General features: G+C 43.9%; 1 protein-coding gene across 1 annotated transcript in view; it reads left to right on the top strand.

The window, feature by feature from the left end:
• The window catches only part of LOC138953588 (leucine-rich repeat-containing protein 74B-like), a 17,323-nt gene extending 2,513 nt beyond the window's left edge, over positions 1–14,810 (top strand). The window contains exons 2-13 of the mRNA XM_070325441.1: positions 2,276–2,705; positions 4,517–4,686; positions 5,465–5,572; positions 6,058–6,151; positions 6,329–6,378; positions 7,275–7,356; positions 7,594–7,679; positions 8,955–9,149; positions 11,155–11,250; positions 12,661–12,939; positions 13,674–13,759; positions 14,357–14,810. Coding sequence (XP_070181542.1) covers positions 2,276–2,705; positions 4,517–4,686; positions 5,465–5,572; positions 6,058–6,151; positions 6,329–6,378; positions 7,275–7,356; positions 7,594–7,679; positions 8,955–9,149; positions 11,155–11,250; positions 12,661–12,939; positions 13,674–13,759; positions 14,357–14,411 — 1,731 coding nt within the window. The 3' untranslated portion in view covers positions 14,412–14,810. The remainder of the gene's footprint in view (positions 1–2,275; positions 2,706–4,516; positions 4,687–5,464; positions 5,573–6,057; positions 6,152–6,328; positions 6,379–7,274; positions 7,357–7,593; positions 7,680–8,954; positions 9,150–11,154; positions 11,251–12,660; positions 12,940–13,673; positions 13,760–14,356) is intronic.
• Positions 14,811–20,825: the final 6,015 nt, after the last annotated feature.

Genomic DNA, 20,825 nt, shown 5'->3' with positions numbered 1-20,825 from the left:
GACTTTTCTTAAAGTGCTAGTTTCTTTCCTGGCCTGAGGTCGCGCTGGTTCCCCGAGATTGATCTGCATTCCTCCCTGCACTGGTGTTCGTTTTGCCTTCACTCAATTACCTCTCACTTCGCTTAATCAAATCGCTTGACACTGTCGCTGCCCCCCCCCCCCCCCCACCCCCTCCCTATTACACCCACACTCATCGACCCACACTTACACGTGTAGGCCCTACACTGGAACCAGAGATGAACGCTTTAGAAGAAAACTAGGCTCAGCACAACAGAGGTCTTTTGACCAAATCAGTCATCGAACATCAATAAGACCCTTTTCAGAGTTCATACCATGGCAGATTATATGATTAGTCTTTCGTCATGCAACATTTGTTAACTGTTTTCAGCCGGAAATAATGCAAAGAACTGTAGAGTTACCGTACTTTCTGGCACCACTTGTAGGTTCTAGATGTCTGCTTTCTCTGTTTATATTGTTCAAATTGTTATTTTGTGCGAGATACGATCAAGGTAACTCGTTTTACTGGTACCAGCAGGGCCGGACTACCGGGGGGGTTATGGGGGTTGCGCAACCCCCCCCCCCCCCCCCCCCCTAGCCTAAACATGTACCTTACTTATTTAATTTTTTTTTTATTATTGCTTATTTTATGCCGTTTCATGCAAGGAGCGACCATTTTCCTATCTCATAATATGACCTACCCATCAGCTTCGCCCCCTGACCCCCACAACGAGGGGGGGGGGGGGGGGGGTTCTAGGGTTTCCGGATCCCCCCCCCCCCCCCCCAGCCAAAAAATAAAAATATTGAATGAGGTATGCATTTCTTTATTTTACATTGAGTTTCAATTTTTGGGGTATTAATCAGTGACAAAATCTGCTGCCTGAAACTGGTAATGATCATCCTCAGAATGCACCAGATTGCACCATTTTGCATCCTTTTTTTCAAAAATTTCGGGGGGGGCATGCCCCCGGACCCCCTTAGGAAGCTAGGCGCTTCGCGCCGTCGGCTCGGCGCTTTGCGCCTTCACACCCATATCTTCACAATATACTTTTGAAAAAAACCACCCATAAAATGAACTGATCCGCCCCTGCCGCCACACTGGCAACCCCCCCCTCCTCTTCGCCTAGTCCGGCCCTGACCAGTATTAGCTCAAAAAAATAATTCGATCAGGGAATCAGATAGCCAAAGGGCTCTATTGTTAATTAACTTAAACAAATCGAAATCAAAGCATTCGGCCATTTAAGAATGGACCTGCCTTTGACTAATAATGAGTGTCCCCTTATCGGATTGTCCACTGACACTGTATGTTTGGGTAGCCTGTGACAACCTATCTTTGAATCACCCTTCCCGTAGACCATCTTATAAGTTTGTTAATCACCGTGTTTGCTAACAACTGTACTTGGAAATCGCCGTGCCCTTAGACCATATAATTATTTTTGTCAGTAGACCACTATATGTTTTGGTAAAGGCAGTGCTTAGTTGAGCCCAAAGTCGACTTCGTGAAGACTGACTGCGCGAAGTCTTTATACCGAAAACTCAGAGCTTAAGCTTCGTGCGGCCAGCTTCGCGAAGCATACTTCGCGTTGTCGACTTGGCCCTGTTAAGGACAGGCGTAACCGTGTCCGTAAACCACCGCATAGTTAGATCAGTGTCATAGGGCCCTTTATGAAATCCCCTCGTCACCACTACCCTGAAGGCCTTTAACTGATTGACCGCGAAGTTCATTCCGCGAATTCTTTTCACCAAAAGATAACTGCCAAAAGTTCGTGCACCGAGAGTCAGTGAAGTAAATTTCACTAAGTCGACTTCGCCCAATTAGAAGTAGGATTAAAGGGTAAAGATAAGAGGTTAGGGTAAGGGTTAGTGAAAAGGGGTTTGGTCGGGTATCTATTAATAGCCATGTTCATGCTCCGAAAAGGTTTATTGGCTGAGTGGGCGGCGGCTGCGATCATTTTAATCAATGTTCCAAGCGAAAAGTGAAAAAGTATGCGTATGCATGCATCCGTCCCTGCCTGCGTGTGAGCGTATGCGTTCGCTTACATGCGTGTCCGTCAGTCTAAATGTTAGCTTTCACTTACTCTTGTTGCGCACGTCGAATATGCATTTAAAAGCGCTTACTTCCCTTTATTTCTCGGATCTGAAATTAGCATTTGAAACTTCTCGGGGATAATCGTGGATTGTCGCAGAAGTCAACCCACGACCATTATCTGTAAGTTTCAAATGGAAGCCAAACAATGTGCCTCATGTGATTAAGATTTTTTGTTTTGCCGTCTTGCAGGATGAGTTCGGTGGACGGAGGTTATCGACAGTGACCGAGCAGCGCACGGAGGGAGAAACCACACGGGCTCCACACCACGACGAAAGCATGGAAGGGGACGCAACCAACAACCCAGAACAGCACAGCGAGAACTACGGGGGACAACTCACATCAGCGAAAGGAACGCGCATGCCCAGTCTCCACTCCCAGCCGACCTTGGCGAGAACCCCCAGTCACCTGCTGCCCGAGGACTTACGGGAGGACGGGGTACTCATCACAGAGCTGCAGCATGACGACACAGCCCGCTATGAAGGAGAGGAGGAGGAGTTGAGGGACCTGAGAGAAGGGGAGATAGAGGAGGGGCAGGAACAGGAGGAGGAGGAGGAGGAGGAGGAAGAAGAAGAGCCCAAACCTGAAGGAGCTGAGTATGACACGGATTTGGAAAACGAAGGTTGGTTATTGTTCTTTTTACATTTAGTCAAGTTTTGACTAAATATTTTAACATAGAGGGGGAATCGAGACGAGGGTCGTGGTGTATGTGTGTATGTGTGTGTGTGTGTGTGTGTGTGTGTGTGTGTGTGTGTGTGTGTGTGTGTGTGTGTGTGTGTGTGTGTGTGTGTGTAGAGCGATTCAGAGTAAACTACTGGACTGATCTTTATGACATTTTACATGAGAGTTCCTGGGCATGATATCCCCGCACGATTTCTTCATTTTTTTCGATAAATGTCTTTGATGACGTCATATCCGGCTTTTTGTAAAAGTTGAGGCGGCACTGTCACACCCTCATTTTTCAATCAAATTGATTGAAATTTTGGCCAAGCAATCTTCGACGAAGGCCGGACTTTGGTATTGCATTTCAGCTTGGAGGCTTAAAAATTAATTGATGACTTTGGTCATTAAAAATCTTAAAATTGTAATTAAAATTATATTTTTATAAAACGATCCTAAAACAATTTCATCTTATTTTGCATCATTTTTTTAATTCTAAAAACATATAGATATGTTATATTCGGATTACAAACAAGCTCTGAAAAATAAAAAGATATAATAATTATGATTAATATTAATTTTCCGAAATCGATTTAAAAACAATTTCATCCTATTCCTTGTCGGTTCCTGATTCCAAAAAATATATAGGTATTATATGTTTGGATTAAAAACAAGCTCAGAAAGTTAAAAAGAATAGAGATAAAGAAAAGCGTGCTATCCTTCTCAGCGCAACTACTACCCCGCTCTTCTGGATTGTCAATTTCACCGCCTTTGCCACGAGTGGTGGACTGACGATGCTACGAGTATACGGTCTTGCTGAAAAAAATGCAGTGCGTTCAGTTTCATTCTGTGAGTTCGAAAGCTTGACTAAATGTTGTATTTTCGCCTTACGCGGCTTGTTTTATTGTCCCTGCAGGACGCATTTGTGGCTATCCGGGACTGATGCAAGTGTGTTTTCTTTCTCGGTTTATTGGCACTGAGTAGCCATGCTTAGAATTAGTTTCGTTTAGGTCTATCACAGTAAAAAATGTGGAAGGTTATGTCTTTGAAAAACAAAGGTAAGACTTCATGACAGTCTGACAGTCTATGATGCACGTGCAATTCTTTTGCGATAGAACTAGGAACTGCTAAGCAACAAAACAAACCATGTCGAAGAGGTATACAATCAAATATTCCTTTAATTTGGCAACAGAACCACCCACACAAAGACCATTTTCAAGCACCTCGCCATATAATATAGGCAGCCTCACTCCGTCTTCGGTGGTAGCAAAGAACGTTGACCTGACTCACCTCATATGTTTTGTTGATTGAGAGACAGAAGCAGCAAAAGACAAACAGGCAGACAGATTTTTGTTCTTTCGCCTTTTTTTCAGCTGTTCGTAATGAAGTTTATCGAACTGAAAGGGGAGGTGATCGTCTCAGCGATGAAGCAATAAAGTGTTGAAAACACTAAAACCCTGTGAAACTTTACTGTGTGCGCGTGTGTGTGTGGGTGGGTGTGCATGTGTGTTTGTGTGCGTGCCGCGTGCGTGCAAGCATGCGTGCGTGCGTGTATGCATGCGTGCGTGCGTGCGTACGCGCGCGTGTGTGTGTGTGTGTGTGTGTATGCGCGCGTGCGCGTGTGTGTTTGTGTGTACGTGCGCATCGATATATATTCACTTGTGAGGGCGTGAGTACGTCCATGAATAGTTTTCGCGTGCCTTGATGAAAATCTGCGTGCTTAACGTTTCCATGTGTGCGTATATGCGTTTGCATGTTTGTGTGTATACCAAGATGAGGAGGACACGCTGGACCGTGCCCAGTCGTACTACCACAAGGTGTGCGGTCAGCTGACCGTGGTGCCCATCTCCTATTTCACACGCCACATACACGACACCAACCTCACCATGCGCTTCCACGGCCTCAGTAATGACGAGGCTATGGCTATTGCACTGGCCCTCAAGGTTGGTACAGGGGGGTGGGGGTGGGGGTGAGGGGTAGGCGTGTTGGGTGTGTGGGTGTGTGGGTGTTGGGTGTATGTGTGTGTGTGTGTGTGTGTGTATACGTGTGTGTGTGTGTGTGTGTGTGTGTGTATACGTGTGTGTGTGTGTGTGTGTGTGTGTGTGTGTGTGTGTGGGTGTGTGTGTGTGTGTGTGTGTGCCACATAACTGTAATATATGAGAGGTTAATTATCACATACACTGATGTGACAGTGACAAAAAGTGTTATGCGAGTGACAAAAATGATGAGATGATAACGGACGAAAATGTTTAAGTGAGATTGGCAAAAAGCGAAAGGACAAAGAGTGTTTCAGTTGTGGACTGACAGGACCGTCGATTGTGGTGTCGCCATTCAGAGGTCAGTTAAAACGAGAAAGGCATCCGTGCCCAGAAATTTTGTCAGAAAACGCGAGGTGTCGTTATTAGGAGGGGAGGCTATGGGAGGTTCTATTGAAAAACAACAAAAATGTATACATGCGATTGGCAATAACGATGTGAAAGCGATAGGACAAAGAGTGATTGGTAGCTAACTGGCTTATGGTGGTGTCGCCATTCTGAGGACAGTTACAATATGAAAGGCATCCGTGCATAGACACTCGGTCGTAATAAGCAGGGCTTGTTATGAGTGGTTCCACTGCATACAAACATGTTTATGAAATTGGCAAAAACAATGTGAAAGCGACACGACCAAGACACGAGTGATTGGACAGTGACTGGACTATGCATGGTGGTGTTGTTACAGGAGACCGTGGACGTGGAACGCCTGGACCTGGGGGGCAACTGGATGGGGGCGGACGGGGCACGCGCCATCTGCAGGCTGCTGGAGGAGAACGAGTACATCACAGAAATGGTCAGCTTGTCTTGTGTGTGTGTGGGGGGGGGAGGGTGTGGGGTATGTGTGTGTGTATGGGGGGTATGTATGTGGTTGTGGGGGTGGGGAGTAGGTATGTGTGTGTGTGTGTGTGTGTTTGTGTGTGTGTGTGTGTGTGTGTGAGCAAGCGGGGACAAGAGAGAGAGAGAGAGAGAGAGAGAGAGAGAGAGAGAGAGAGAGAGAGAGAGAGTGTGAGATAGAGAGAGAACGAGAGACAGAGACAGAGACAGAGAGACAAAGACAGAGAGAGAGAGTCAGAGACAGAGAGACAGAGAGAGAGACACAGACACAGACAAAGAGATACAGAGAGAGACATAAGCGCAGACAGACAGACAGACAGACAGACTGACACACAGACAGAGAGACAGATAGACCGACAGAGTGGTTCGGTTCGTGTGTACGAGTACATGAATATGTTTGTCAGAGGATCATGTCGACGTAAGCTTGCACTTACCTGTGTGCAGGGTCTAGGAGACAACAAACTGGGGAACGCGGGAGCGCAACACGTGTGCAACATGCTGCGTATAAACGGTGGCCTGCGCAAGCTCACTCTCAAAGGTAAATGATATTTCAAGGTTCACTAGGCCACTATAGATCCTTGTCGTTACGATGTGTTTACGTTTGTGGAGAACTCATGAGATAATTATTAATAGATGTCCAGTATTATAATATATCTTCCTTAAATTCTCATTTACTGTCAACTGTATGATTTATTTACATTTTATCATCCCACAGGCAACGACTTTGACGACAGATCGGCAGGACTGTTCGCTGAAGCCTTAGAGGTAAGTCTCAGTTTGCGTCATACCCTCAGAAACGGTTGCGATTGACGTACGTACGGCAAAACCTGTCACGTGGTACGCTTTTAACAGCTCCCAACAAAACTGTAAGACATACAATGTCTCTGGTATATCCTCTGCTGTCCTTTCGTCTCTGAAATTGGACAAAATAACAGTGACCCAAATTATCGCTACGGTCCGCCTGCTAGATCTGGTCATTTGCATCAGGTTCCTTGACTACAATGTGCTTTTAATTTTTTTCATTTTCATTACTTTATTGTCCCATCGCTGGGAAATTCGGGTCGCTTCCTCCGAGTGGAAAGCTAGCAGCAACGGAGTCGCGCTACCCAGGTGTCTGCGTGTTTAAGTGTATTCAGCCACCTACACTTATGGCAGAATGACCAAGGTCTTTTACGTGCCATTGTGATGACACGGGGGTGGGACATGGCTTCCGTCTCTGGGTCTGCACATAAAGTTGACCCGTGTCCGTCCCGGCCCGAATTCGAACCTGCGACCTTCCGATCACAAGTCCAGTGCTCTACCAACTGAGCTACCGGGCTGAAAGGACACCAAGAGAGAGAGAGAGAGAGAGAGAGAGAGAGAGAGAGAGAGAGAGAGAGAGAGAGAGAGAGAGAGAGAGAGAGAGAGAGAACGTACTGTTTAAGTCTGTGGTGGGCGTATTAGCAGTGTCACTGTGAACTGGAAACAAAAAAGAGAGAGAGAGAGAGAGAGAGAGAGAGAGAGAGAGAGAGAGAGAGAGAGAGAGAGAGAGAGAGAGAGAGAGAGAGAGAGAGAGAGAGAGAGAGAGAGAGAGAGATATTGTGGGGCATGTGAATTTCGTCTGGTTTCTTACACTACGTACATTTATCTAAATGGTTGTTTTCTCTGTTGTTGCATTGCAGAACAACAGATACTTGAGAGAACTCAATCTAAGTCACAACAGATTCACAGAAATGAGCGCAGAGGTGTTGGGTCATGCTGTGGGTAAGTATTTCTTCAAGATGATCGAATACTCGGCTGTACAGATTGAAATATATATTTCTGAAATCTTTTCATCGGGTTTCTAAAATTACCTCCATTATGTTACTCTCGTCTTTCTAAGACCACATTTCCTCGGCTGATTTTGTAATACTTAGATCGGAGGTTTGCTGTACTGATATTTAGAGCTCGCAGACAAGTCATGTGATGTCATTTTATAATAGACATGGATAATGTGTGCAGGTCAGAACGATAATCTAGACGTCCTTGACCTAAGCTGGAATCACCTTCGACCTTCAGGTGGCATCTCCATATCAAAAGGAATAAAGGTCTGGTGTCAAGTGTTACTTGTGTGTGTGTGTGTGTGTGTGTGTGTGTGTGTGTGTGCGTGCGTACGTACGTGCGCGCGCGCGTGTGTGTGTGTGTGTGTGTGTGTGTGAGTGTGTGTGTGTGTGTGTGTGTGTGTGTGTGTGTGTGTGTGTGTTAGTGCGTCTATGCCTGCGTTGCGTACCCTTGTTTTATTCTGTGTGTGACATAGTTTATTAAAAAAAACATAGCATTTGACAGCGTTCACATGTGTAATGTCACATCGACAGTGCTATTGCAAAATCTCAAAGCAAAAACTTTAAAGTGTCACCGTACTTCCGTCAGCAGTACTCTCCAGTTGCTGTTTCTGTAGTTCACCAATTTAATATTAGAATGGGGCCATTCCTCCAGAGGAAAAGAGTGATACAGTGGAAGACCATCCAAAATAAGACTCCCGCCCTTTTGTTTGTTTGTTCGTTCATGGGCTGAAACTCCCACGGCTTTTACGTGTATGACCGTTTTTACCCCGCCATTTAGGCAGCCATACGCCGCTTTCGGAGGAAGCATGCTGGGTATTTTCGTGTTTCTATATCCCACCGAGCTCTGACATGGATTACAGGATCTTTTTCGTGCGCACTTGGTCTTGTGCTTGCGTGTACACACGGGAGTGTTCGGACACCGAGGAGAGTCTGCACACAAAGTTGACTCTGAGAAATAAATCTCTCGCCGAACGTGCGGACGAACTCACGCTGACAGCGGCCAACTGGATACAAATCCAGCGCGCTACCGACTGAGCTACATCCCCGCCCAGACCCTCCAACGTAAGACTCCCGCCCTTTCAAGACCCTGTTTTCTCAAACTTTCTGTTCATTACCTCTGTAAATGTAACCCCATTTTAAAACACCCTCCTTTATAAGTCCCGCTTTTGTCCGAGTTTTTACGGCCTAAAACTTAGTTCAACAGTAGCAGTGTAACTGACGAATCGTGTTGTGTGTGTGTCATTCAAGAGAACGTGAGGCTGAAGGGTCTGAACCTTGGTTTTTTTTATTCTGAATTTTAGAACGTTGGGCATACAAAAAGAAAACAAAAAGCAAAAAAACAAAAAACAAAAAACTAACGAGTCGTGGTGTGTGTGTGTGTGTGTGTGTGTGTCATTCAGGAGAACGTGAGACCAAAGAGTCTGAACCTTTCTGTTTTTATTCTTAATTTTTGAACGGTTGGCAAAACTTGAAAACAAAAAACAAAAGCACACAAAACAATGATAACAAAAATGACGAGTGGTGGTGTGTGTAATTCAGGAGAACGTGAGACTGAAGAGCCTGAACCTAGCGTGGAACGGGCTGGGGCTGGAAGGGGGAAACGCGGTGGTGGACGCGCTACTGACCAACCAGGCACTGCTGGAGCTGGACCTGACGGGCAACAGGCTGGGACTGGCCACCGCCAAGAAGATGGCCAAGGCGCTGACCACCAACGACTCCATCAGAGTTCTCAAGGTCAGCAGCGGTGTGCATTTCATCAAATGTTGATGTTAGTTAACTAAACAAAATCTTAATAGCAATGTCAGGGCAAATGGAACAATGTGCATTTAATCAAATGTTGAAGTTAGTGAATACAAATCTAAACCGCAACGTCAGGGCAAATGAAACGGTGTGCATTTAATCAAATGTTGAAGTCAGTGAATACAAATCTTAACCGCAATGTTAGAGCAAATTCCAAACCTTGGGCAATCAATATTCTGTATTCTGTATTTTCCCCCAACATAACCCGTGTATCTCTTTATCTGCTTATGGTCCTCATAAATCAGCGTCAGTACTGTGGCCAGAAACGGTGGGTTCGCTAAATTACTTACCTAAAGCCTGACATTAAATGGGCCGATTCGTCTTCGCGTAGTTGGCTGCACAATGTGTGACTGGGTGGCCGAGTGGTAACGCACTTGCGCTCGGAAGCGAGAGGTTGCGAGTTCGACCCTGGGTCAGGGCGTTAGCAATTTTCTCCCCCCTTTCCTAACCTAGGTGGTGGGTTCAAGTGCTAGTCTTTCGGATGAGACGAAAAACCGAGGTCCCTTCGTGTACACTACATTGGGGGTGTGCACGTTAAAGATCCCACGATTGACAAAAGGGTCTTTCCTGGCAAAATTGTATAGGCATAGATAAAAATGTCCACCAAAATACCCGTGAAATAGTAGGATATGCGCCGAAATGGCTGCGATCTGCTGGCCGATGTGAATGCGTGATGTATTGTGTAAAAAAAAAATCCATCTCACACGGCATAAATAAATCCCTGCGCCTTGAATATGTGCGCGATATAAATTGCATAAAAAAATTAAAAAAAAAAGCCCTGCGCTTAGAACTGTACCCACGGAATACGCTAGATATAAGCCTCATATTGATTGATTGATTGATTGATTGAATGTTCTGCAAACAGATTTTGCGAAGTCGACTTCGGGCTGAATTAAGGACAGCCTTTACTATGGTAGTGTTGGCAGGTTGTGTCCGAAGACTTTTTCCTGGGGTTCTCTTAAGCGTGTTCAGTCTCTGCCGGTGTAACGATGTCAGATTTCTCCTGATGTCACCTTTCTGATTCGGCCTCGTTGATCTTGTATAAACTCCACACTGGGAAGAGAAAAAAAACCATCCTTCAATAGTACTGACGATCGACTTTGGGTACTTTACATCCATGGGGTCAAATATGTCCAACCAATTTTTTTTAATTTAAATTTAGAAATTTGATTCATCCTAAAATGTTGTCCCTTCTCAATTCAAGGGACGTAACCACTCGGTGCACGTTTTCGAAGAAATCGAATTTTGGAGTGAAATCTATTACATTTCACCACCAATTTCCTTCACTTGCAAGAAATTGACATGCTTTTCGTCCTTACATAAGTTTACTTCTTTAATTTGACCAGGAAACAACATATCAGTCTCGAGTATATATCGAGTCAGAAAGCTGACATCGCGAGAAATCTGACATCGCTACACCGGCAACAGTTTATTATAGTGTTAGGTTGTATTGGAAACGGAAGTACGTTTTAAGCACCTCTACTGGGGACAAGGGATTTTTTACACAGCGATCTGATGACAGGCTTCTGTGTGAGGGTAGTCGAGGTAAAGTGTATAGTGGTAAGTCAAGATATATGCCTAGATTTCTAGTCACATTGCTCTCACTTATTGTATCCATTTACATTAGATTTCTGTATCACCAGTGTGATATTTCAATGTGATTTTTATTATAACAGCTCCATGTGATGATTAAATAAACATTTTGTGCAATCTTCTCAAGACAGTAACCATACGTGTTGTATGTGCCTCTTTTTAATGTTCTTGTTCTTGTCATTCTATGTCGGTGTGTATTTTATAATCGTTGACAGGCAGGTTAGACGTGTCGAAGGCAATTTTCCGTTTGAATGTATTCATTTTATTGGACAATAAAGTGCTGTCATTGTTATTGTTACTGTTACTGTTATTGTTATAAATACGCTTATATGCTTGCTGTTTACAGATGGGCAACAACCTGATCACGTCCGCTGGAGCCATCGCTCTCATCTCAGCCATCAACAACACTGACAACTGTGAGGTGGAGGAGCTGGATCTCACGGTATGTACACCGCTCTTGTTGTCAGCCCAGTACAGTGGAACCTCCTTTTTAGACCCCCCAATTTAAGTCTCCCTCTTTTTTAAGACCCTGTTTTCTCACATTTTCTGTTCATAACCTCAGTAAATTGACCTCCATATTTAGACTCCATCCTTTTTGAGACCCAGTTCTTCTCAGATTTTGGAGGATTGAAATGGGGATTCCGTTGTATCTCTAGCTCCATAAATACATTTTACGGTTCTGCAACAGTTTTGAAACACGGGACAATTGGGTTTTTCCAAGGGGGGGGGGGGGGGGGGGGTCAGGTAATGAGAAACGATTAGATTTGCATTTGCTATTATGTTCAGATGATTAATTCAACAGAAGCGTTAACTTTGAAATGATTCTTTAAATGTCACGTGAGTGGCAACAACAAAAAAAGGCAAACATTGTGTGGTCTTTTATTGTGTGCGTGTAAGTTGTGTGTTTGTCTCTTTGTACTACAGCTAGCATAAACGAACTTTGTGTCTTGAGGTTCAGGAGTCTTGTTTTCAACGATTTTTTGGTCCATACAGTCTGTCAGTTTACTCCCAGTTCAAGACTTGATCTCCTCGTTTAAGATATAATTTTCTCAAATCTCAAATCTTGAAGCGAAGGCGTCGTGAACGTTCAACCAGTCAGTGTCTCGAGACTGAGACCCACAAGCGATAGTTTCATCACGTTTGAATTTCCAATTTGTTTGTTTGTTTGTTTGTTTGCTTAACGCCCAGCCGACCACGAAGGGCCATATCAGGGCGGTGCTGCTTTGACATATAACGTGCGCCACACACAAGACAGAAGTCGCAGCACAGGCTTCATGTCTCACCCAGTCACATTATTCTGACACCGGACCAACCAGTCCTAGCACTAACCCCATAATGCCAGACGCCAGGCGGAGCAGCCACTAGATTGCCAATTTTAAAGTCTTAGGTATGACCCGGCCGAGGTTCGAACCCACGACCTCCCGATTACGGGGCGGACGCCTTACCACTAGGCCAACCGTGTCGGTGAATTTCCAATTGCATTTATTGGAAAATAAAGCAACCTGCGACAGTATGAGGTTTATAATTTGCAATGTGCTTTTAGTCTGGCATACTATATTTATATACCATTCTTCAGTTCTGCAACTTGTTACCATTCACAAGCTCAGCAGGACTGGACCTAGTGTATTAGAGGGAGGGGGTTGCAATGGCGGGCAAGGGTACAGTGGCTGGCCAGGCGGGGTTGGGGGTGGGGGTGGATGGTTCTAGGGGTTTAGCATTTACATTGATATTCTGGGTCCCTCCTTGAGAGAAAAGCTACATTTACCGGGTATAGTGGGGCATCCGGAACCCAGGACTTCCCCCCTCAGATCCAGCTCTGATCTGAATCCTGTGTGTGATATTTTACATTCAGGATATTGAAGTGGAGTACGAGTTCCTGCGAGTGTTGGAGGACACGAAGATGAAACGAGCCAACTTCGTGTGTCGTTACGGGCAAGTCATGCGCGCGGGCAACACGATAGACGATCTGGGCAAGCCGGGCATTGACCCACTCAAGAAGAAGAAGCAGCCCGTGGTCATTCTGCAGGAACACATTGAGATCAACGACATGAGGCTCATCGACATTCTCCGGCGATACGACACCTCGGGGTTTCACACGGTCACGCCTGAACACTTCATTGCTGCTCTGGAGGTCAGACCTCTGGCTTTTTCTGTCGGTTTCTGTCTCCCAAGTCTGATTCTCCACTTTCTCTCTACCCTCCTCCAGCATTTCTGTACCCCACCCCCCTCTGTCTGTCTGTCTGTCTGTCTGTCTGTCTGTCTGTCTGTCTGTCTGTCTTTGCCTCTTTTTCTCTGGGTCAGTCTTTGTCCGATCCTCTGCATTCTTTTTCTCCTACCTGACATTGATTTTGCACTTGGGTATGTGTGTTTACTCTGCCGGTTGGTCTCTCTGTGTATCTCGTTCTCTATCTCTAGACGCCCCTGTCTGTGTGTCTGTTTGGGTATCTGGGGGTCCGAGGCTGTCTGTCTCTTTGCCCGCCTTCCTGCCTACCTGCCTGCCTGCCTGCATGCATGCTTTTCTCAGTGTTTGTCTGTCTGTCTGTCTGCCATCATATCTGGTCTTCTACATGACGCCCTTGTCTCTCAAAAACACGCACATCGTAGCTCATTAGTCACGATGGTGCTATGGTAGTCGCTTGTCTCTTATGATCAGCGCTTGCCTCATCTCAGCAAAGAGCTTCCCCTACGGATCCGTAGGGGAAGCTCTTTGATCTCAGCTTCAAGCGCCGCAACTCTTCAAACCCGTTAATTATTTCCAAACACCACTAATTAGGCAGTGCAGTTGGCACTTGGCACTGCACGATCATGACAATGATAGTCAGTGGTATGGTATAACAATAAGAGTATAATGAGTTACATTTGCAGGAGCTGGCGGTGCCGTACAATAGAGAGGAACTGGAGAAAGCCGTGCACCACCTGGCGGACAGTCAGTCAGGATTAATCTACTTTGGGTAGGTAACTCTGTGTGGCAAACGGGGTAGATAGCTAACATAATCACGAGAACAAGAATCGAATGTTGATCGCAGAGGAAAATCCTGATGAAAACTGAATCGATTTTCTTTGACGACTGAGAAGCATATTTAAACAAAAAAAGAGTGTCATTGCACTCAAGGGGGTATGCAAATCCAATAAATTGTCAAATCAGTAAACGATTACCGCTCATGTCACACTTAGAGGAGGAATGCCATTGGGAAACAACACGATCCATAAATGTGACCCTCTACCACGAAATGAGTCGCATGTCACCTTTGCATGATTTTCATATTTTTACATTTTCCTAAAGAGTTTTTTATGCTCTATCCAGTGGTGAAACCCGTTTTAGAAAAGAGCGAAAACTGTTTGAGTTATAAGCCTGTGACTAAGGTGACCCTCACACTGTTACCAGACACTCCCCGGACTTATATTAGGCCTAGCGTAGAACCGCGCGAGGTGACATGCGACTCATTTCGTGGTGGAGGGTCACAAATGCTACAGCTCAAAGAAGAGTATGGCAAAGGTCCAGGAGTGAAACAAATTTCTTACATGTGTTTTACCGTATCTCGTTGCAGAGATTTCGTGGCCAAGCAAACACCAAGACCAGTTTCTGTACAAGCAGAATCATGATGGAATACTATGATGTCATCCAGAAAATCACCAAGAACCGTCCATCAGAACTATTTGTGCATTCAGACAGTGCCGAGTGCCTCATGTACAAGCTGCTATGCGAAAATATTGTACATCAGTGATCTTTACTGATAGTGACCAGCTTCGACTGTCTGGAGAGCACTGTCTAGTGTTTGAATTCACGCCAGTGACCACCTCTATACACTGACCATCCGATGTTGCAGCTCATTGCTTTTCTGTGATTCATCAGGCCAGTTACATGATTTCCAGTCATTTTCGCTGTGTCTTCTTGCTTGAACAAAACTGTTCAAAGCATTTAAGTGGGTTTGTTTAATTATCAAGGTGTGTACTGTACAAACATTTTGCCAAAATCAAATATACATTGAAGTGATCGATAAATGCGCCTGCCTTGCCTTTTTCTTCAAATAATTAAGGGTTACTGCTCAGTTTGTTGGATCCTTTTTCTCGTAGTGGTGGTGGTGGCGATGGTTATCATGTGTGTGTGTGCGTGTGTGTGTGTGTGTGTGTGTGTGTGTGTGTGTGTGTGTGTGGTTTTTGTGTGTGTTTGTGTGTTTATGTGTGTTTGTGTGTTTATGTGTGTATGTGTGTGTGTGTGTGTGTGTGTGTGTGTGTGTGTGTGTGTGTGTGTGTGCGTGCGTATTCATGTTCCACAGTGAGTTGGTTGGTGTAACAGCATGTACGCAAATGTGTATTTATTTAGAGTGATCCACGAGTGTTGTTTGAAGGGGGTTCAATGTATAGAACAGGGAACGACGTTTTCTGTCTTAGAACTGAAACTCTTTCTTTTAAACGATTCAATGTAAAACGATGTACCAGATGCATAAATGTTTCTTCTCACAAAATACGGCATGATTGTGAAGGACAAGGCAGTGAAATACACAGTTCCTAAACCTCACGTTTTCCCCCTCTCCACATAACGAGCCTTTGAGGACTTGTGCGAGTTGTCTTTCTTGCCACAAACCGGGAGCTGTCACTGCAGAAGCTAACACTTGGATTATTTTCCTTCAACAACAACAACAACAAAAACAACAACAACAACAACAACAACAGCAACAATAACAACAACTTCAACAAGGGGTCTGGCGGGGGTACATAGGTTGGTTAGTTAGTTAGCTGTTGCTTTTCGGGTCCAGCGGACCATAATAGGCCAAATCAGGACCCCCATAGCTTGGTGTTAACCTTCTTATTGTTCTGACTAGGCGGCCATGGACATACCACAAAAAAAAACATGCAAAATTACCTAACTTGATTCATAATGTATTAGAGGCTCTTGAACCAGTGCAGATTCTACACGATTAACAGCTTCGAACACTTGTTTTTGGAAGAAGAGAAGAAAAAAAAGAAAAACAGAAAAAAAGAAAAGCCGAAAAAAAGGAAGTGAGGGCAGAAAAAAAAAATGTGTTGACCCTACTTTTTCCCGCCGGCCCTAAAACTTTTTTGTCATTTCTCAAGAAAACTACAACTTTTGGACACATTTTGCGAACCATACCTAGACTAGGGGAAGTAACCTCCTTTAAAATCGACTAAAAAAATAAATAAAAAAAATAAATAAATAAAAGCCGACCTACCGACCCTATCTTTTTTGGTCACGTTACCCTAAACCAACATATATTTTTATTTGGCCTTAGTATTGCGCTCAGTGAACACGTGCACACATGTACATACTTATATTGCAAGCCTGAAACTAATGAGGAAAAGGTGAAAACTAAGCTGTTAAATGAATTAAGCTGTCAAATAGCGCAACCTGAACGCGATGAAGACATGTGAAGTTGCCTGAAGGGCAAAATGCTGCCTCATATTTTGAAATGTCATGACAGCTCTTTATAAGGGGTCGTGTAGATTTGTTAAACTTCAGGAGTCTCAGTCTCTCTTCCTTTTTTTACATTTTTTTGTTTTAACAATTTGACACACGGAGTACGGCAGACACCCAGCAACAACTTTACACCAGTTCGTGACAAGTAAATGCGCGATTCTACTGGTTAGCCGGCATGAAAACATTAACTAGAATATCGTAGGAAAATAAAATAAAACATCGTAAAAGTAAAACAATAAATAATAAAAGAAAGACATTTAGAACACGCACGCACGCACGCACGCACACACACACACACACACACATACACACACACACACACACACACTGACACACACACACATACACACACCGCACGCAGGCACGCACTGACACACACACACTCAACAAACACTATACCGGCAAAAACAAAACAAAAAAGGCAAACAAACAAACATACTAAATAAACTGATAAACAAACAAACACAAGCAAACAAACAAAACCCCTAGATAATAATGATAGGAAAGCAAAACCCACATAATTATTCACAATGCCACCTCAGTTAATTCTTGAGGCGACCTTGAATGTGAATGACACTTGGGGGTTCGTGACACGGCAGAGCTAGGTTTGGAGGTGATCTTGAATACAAAGAAGATCATGTTGACACACACCATTTCGCAAGTTATTCCGGTGTGTGTTTTCAGTCGATCCCCTGTGATGGTGAAATCGTTGCCACGCTGGCGTACAGCAACAAAGACAATGACAACGCCGCGTGAAGGCTAAAGACGTAGCCTAACCGTTTTTTACACCTCAGAAAAAGAACACAGTCGGTGTACAGTCCAAATAATATTTGCCTGTGTTTGACACACTGTTTTCTACTTTGACCGATGCTCTGCGGCGACCTGTGTAGAACACCCGATGATCAGCCTTAGTGGGGCACGAAAACACGCCCCTTTTCGGCCGTGCACCAATTTGAGTGCAAATGGTATGTCACACTATTTAGCGTCCTACTTGTATTCGAGCCGTGCAAACCAACCTAAAAGCGCGTGGGTACAATGTCAATGATAGGCGACAGTGCGTTTGGTTCAACTCCGCGACGGCGTCAGTTGAAGGTTTGTATCCTTAGCAAGGCAAGGCAAGGCAAGGCAAGTTTTTATTCCAATAAAACCCCGTGAGGGTACATGGAAAATTAAAAAACACAGTAAAAACACATTTCATTCAACACCAAATAAAAGGAACTAAAACAAAAAGAAATCAGACTATGTACAGAAAAGGGAGTTGAGGGGTGAGGGAGAGCAAAAACAATACAAGAAACAATTCAACAATAATAATAATAAATAATAATAATAATAATAATAATAATAATAATAATAATAATAATAATAATAATAATAATAATAAAACACTACTAGCGGATTATGACTTTATTCAGTTATTCTGCAGAAAATACAAATGCTGGAGAAAAACCGTTCTTTTTTGCAGCATTTCTGCATAATGTCATCTTTCGCCGAAGCAGCATTTTTATCTGCAGCAAAACATTTTACTGGAGTAAAATTGAAATCAAGAATGTTGCAGTAAAACGGTGCTGTTGGTTTTACTGCAGAAAACCTGTTTATATTTTTTCTGCAGCATTTTGTACTGGCTCTTGGCGGATTATGACATTATTCAGTTATTCTGGAGAAAAATCGAAATGCTGGAGAAAAACTGTGTTTTCTGCGGCATTTATGCAAAATGTCATCTTTCGCCGAAGCAACGTTTTTTTACTGCAGTAAAACAGTTTTTCTGAAGCATAATGTTTACTTGGTTTTCTGCAGCATTATTGCGATTAACTTTTTCTTCAGAATAGTCTGTGACAATCATCTGGAGAAAAACGAACGACCTTGTAAAGTAGCGTTTGTATTCGTCGCCCCCTGGGATAGTATAATAGTTTGTTCCGCAGTGTACCAATCAGAAGGCGTGTAGCATAAGGGCATTATATTAATTTGAAACTTTGAACTTCCGGCGGAAAGGAAGTCAGACAGACCATAGATATCCCTTGACACAAAATACATTCGTGTCATGCACAACTATTGGTAATTCTGGATGAGTCCATCTCTCGACAGAGGGGGGCTCGCGTGCTCCAACATTATAATGAGCCAGTACACAATGCTGCAGAAAAAGTGTAAACAGGTTTTCTGCAGTAAAACAACAGCACCGTTTTACTGCAGCATTCTTGATTTCAATTTTACTGCAGTAAAATGTTTTGCTTCAGAAAAACCCGTTGCTTCGGCGAAAGATGACATTATGAAGAAATGATGCAGAAAAGACAGTTTTTCTCCAGCATTTCTGTTTTTCTGCAGAATACCTGAATAATGCCAAAATGCTGAAGCAAAAGTGTAAACAGTTTTTCTCCAGTAAAACAACATCACCGTTTTACTGCAGTATTCTTGATTTCAATTTTACTGCAGTAAAACTGTTTTACTGCAGAAAAAAACTTTGCTCTCGCGAAAGATGACATTATGCAGAAATGCTGCAGAAACAAACAGTTTTTCTCCAGCATTTCTGTTTTTCTGCAGAATAACTGAATAAAGTCATAATCCGCTAAGGATAGGTTTGAATGTCACATAGTCAGTGACACATTCTGGCGGTGTGGACTCGATTTGGCGTCAGTGTTTGTTGGACGGTTGTAGTACTGAGATAACACGTATATATATGTATCCAACAGGGTCAGCGGTCTGGCCGTTTTCAAAGTCACGTTCTTGTTGACTATCACAGTCACGTGTTGTGAAACCTACATGGGTGTTTGCGTACATTTTATGTACACTTGCGCTGAAATGAGGTCACGATGATGTCAGTGAAGACAATACAAAGCCTACCCTCGCATGCACCGGCCTGCTCACACTCAGTCTCCCGAGTCACCGTGACCGCGGCTGACATAAATGTCACCGGCAGTGACTCGACTGGCACACTTGACTAACTGATACACACACACACACACACACGTGACACACACACATATCAGGGGCGGATTAGGGGGGGGGGCTGAACCTTTACAGGGGTTCCGCCCCCCCCCCCCGGCCGCTCAGTGTCAAAAAAAATTAATGCTAACTTTAAAAAAAATAATGAGTGGCTGCTGACACCACTTGATCATGTTTAAAATCAAGGATAAGCCATAAATTGTTTATAAAATAGCTAAAACTCTTCGGCTTCAGCCCCAACGGGGCCTTGCCCATGTACCCCACAGGGGGTCTACCCCTTGACCGGTGTAACACGAGAAAATTACTCCCACGAGATTTTTTACTCCGGAGTAAACATTTCGTACGAAAAAGTTACTCCCTTTACGAAAAAAGCACTCCCCCATAACACGAGAAAATTACTCCCCAAGACAGGTGAGTTCCGAGTAAACATTTCGTACAAAAATGTTAATCCCCTGACGAATAGATAACGAATAAATTACTTCACCCCAACACAAGCAATTTAACTTCCCATGCCAGGTGTACGAAATTTTTACTCATTTGTCCCCTGTTAGTCTTGGTGGTGGAAGGGGTGGAAGGAGGGTAGCGCGACATTCGTGTGCGCGAGATCACTTATTGGCATTATCCCTTCGCCCGCATCCCATTTTTGGGTACGAGATTTTTACTGGAAGTAAAAACAAGTCGCGTAAGGCGAAATTACTACATTTAGTCAAGCTGTGGAACTCACAGAATGAAACTGAACGCACTGCATTTTTTCACAATGACCGTAGTCCGCCGCTTGTACAAAACGGAGTGAAACTGACGAGCCTCTTCAGCGCGGCAATGGTTTCGCTGTGCTGCATAGCACGCTTTTCTGAACCTCTCTTCGTTTTAACGTTCTGAGCGTGTTTTTAATCTAAACATATATCTATATGTTGTTGGAATCAGGGACCGACAAGGAATAAGATGAAATTGTTTTTAAATCGATTTCGGAAATTTAATTTTGATCATAATTTTTATATTTTTAATTTCCAGAGCTTGTTTTTAATCCAAATATAACATACTAGATGAATACCCGCTTCGCCGGGTACGGCTGCGCCGGGAAGAAGTCGAGCTGAATACCCGGCTGCGCCGGGGACCCGGCTATGCCGGGTGTACGCCGGCTTTGCCGGCGCACCGCACGGAGGAAGGGAGATAACCGCGGCTGAAAACACTGGAGAAGATAAGGAAGAGTTACTGGGAATGGATCCAGAGAAAACCCAAAATCGGTTCAGCGCTGCGCGCTGAGAGCACGTGTTGAAATATCTCATCGATAAGGTCACTTGTGTCCGGGGTGTAGCTGAATACGGTCTCCAAATTTGAAAAAGATCGACCGAGAACTTTGGCCGTGCATCGCGAACAGACACAAGTCGTATATATAGATTTATATGTTTTTGGAATCAGGAAATGATGTAGAATAAGATGAACGTAAATTTGGATCATTTTATATAAAACAATTATTACAATTTTCAGATTTTTAATGACCAAAGTCATTAATTAATTTTTAAGCCACCAAGCTGAAATGCAATACCGAAGTCCGGCCTTCGTCGAAGATTGCTTTACAAAAATTTCAATCAATTTGATTGAAAAATGAGGGTGTGACAGTGCCGCCTCAACTTTTACAAAAA

This window comes from Littorina saxatilis, linkage group LG17 (genome assembly GCF_037325665.1).
Source record: "Littorina saxatilis isolate snail1 linkage group LG17, US_GU_Lsax_2.0, whole genome shotgun sequence".
Classification (NCBI taxonomy): domain Eukaryota; kingdom Metazoa; phylum Mollusca; class Gastropoda; order Littorinimorpha; family Littorinidae; genus Littorina; species Littorina saxatilis.
This window is presented reverse-complemented; position numbering and strand designations above follow the sequence as displayed.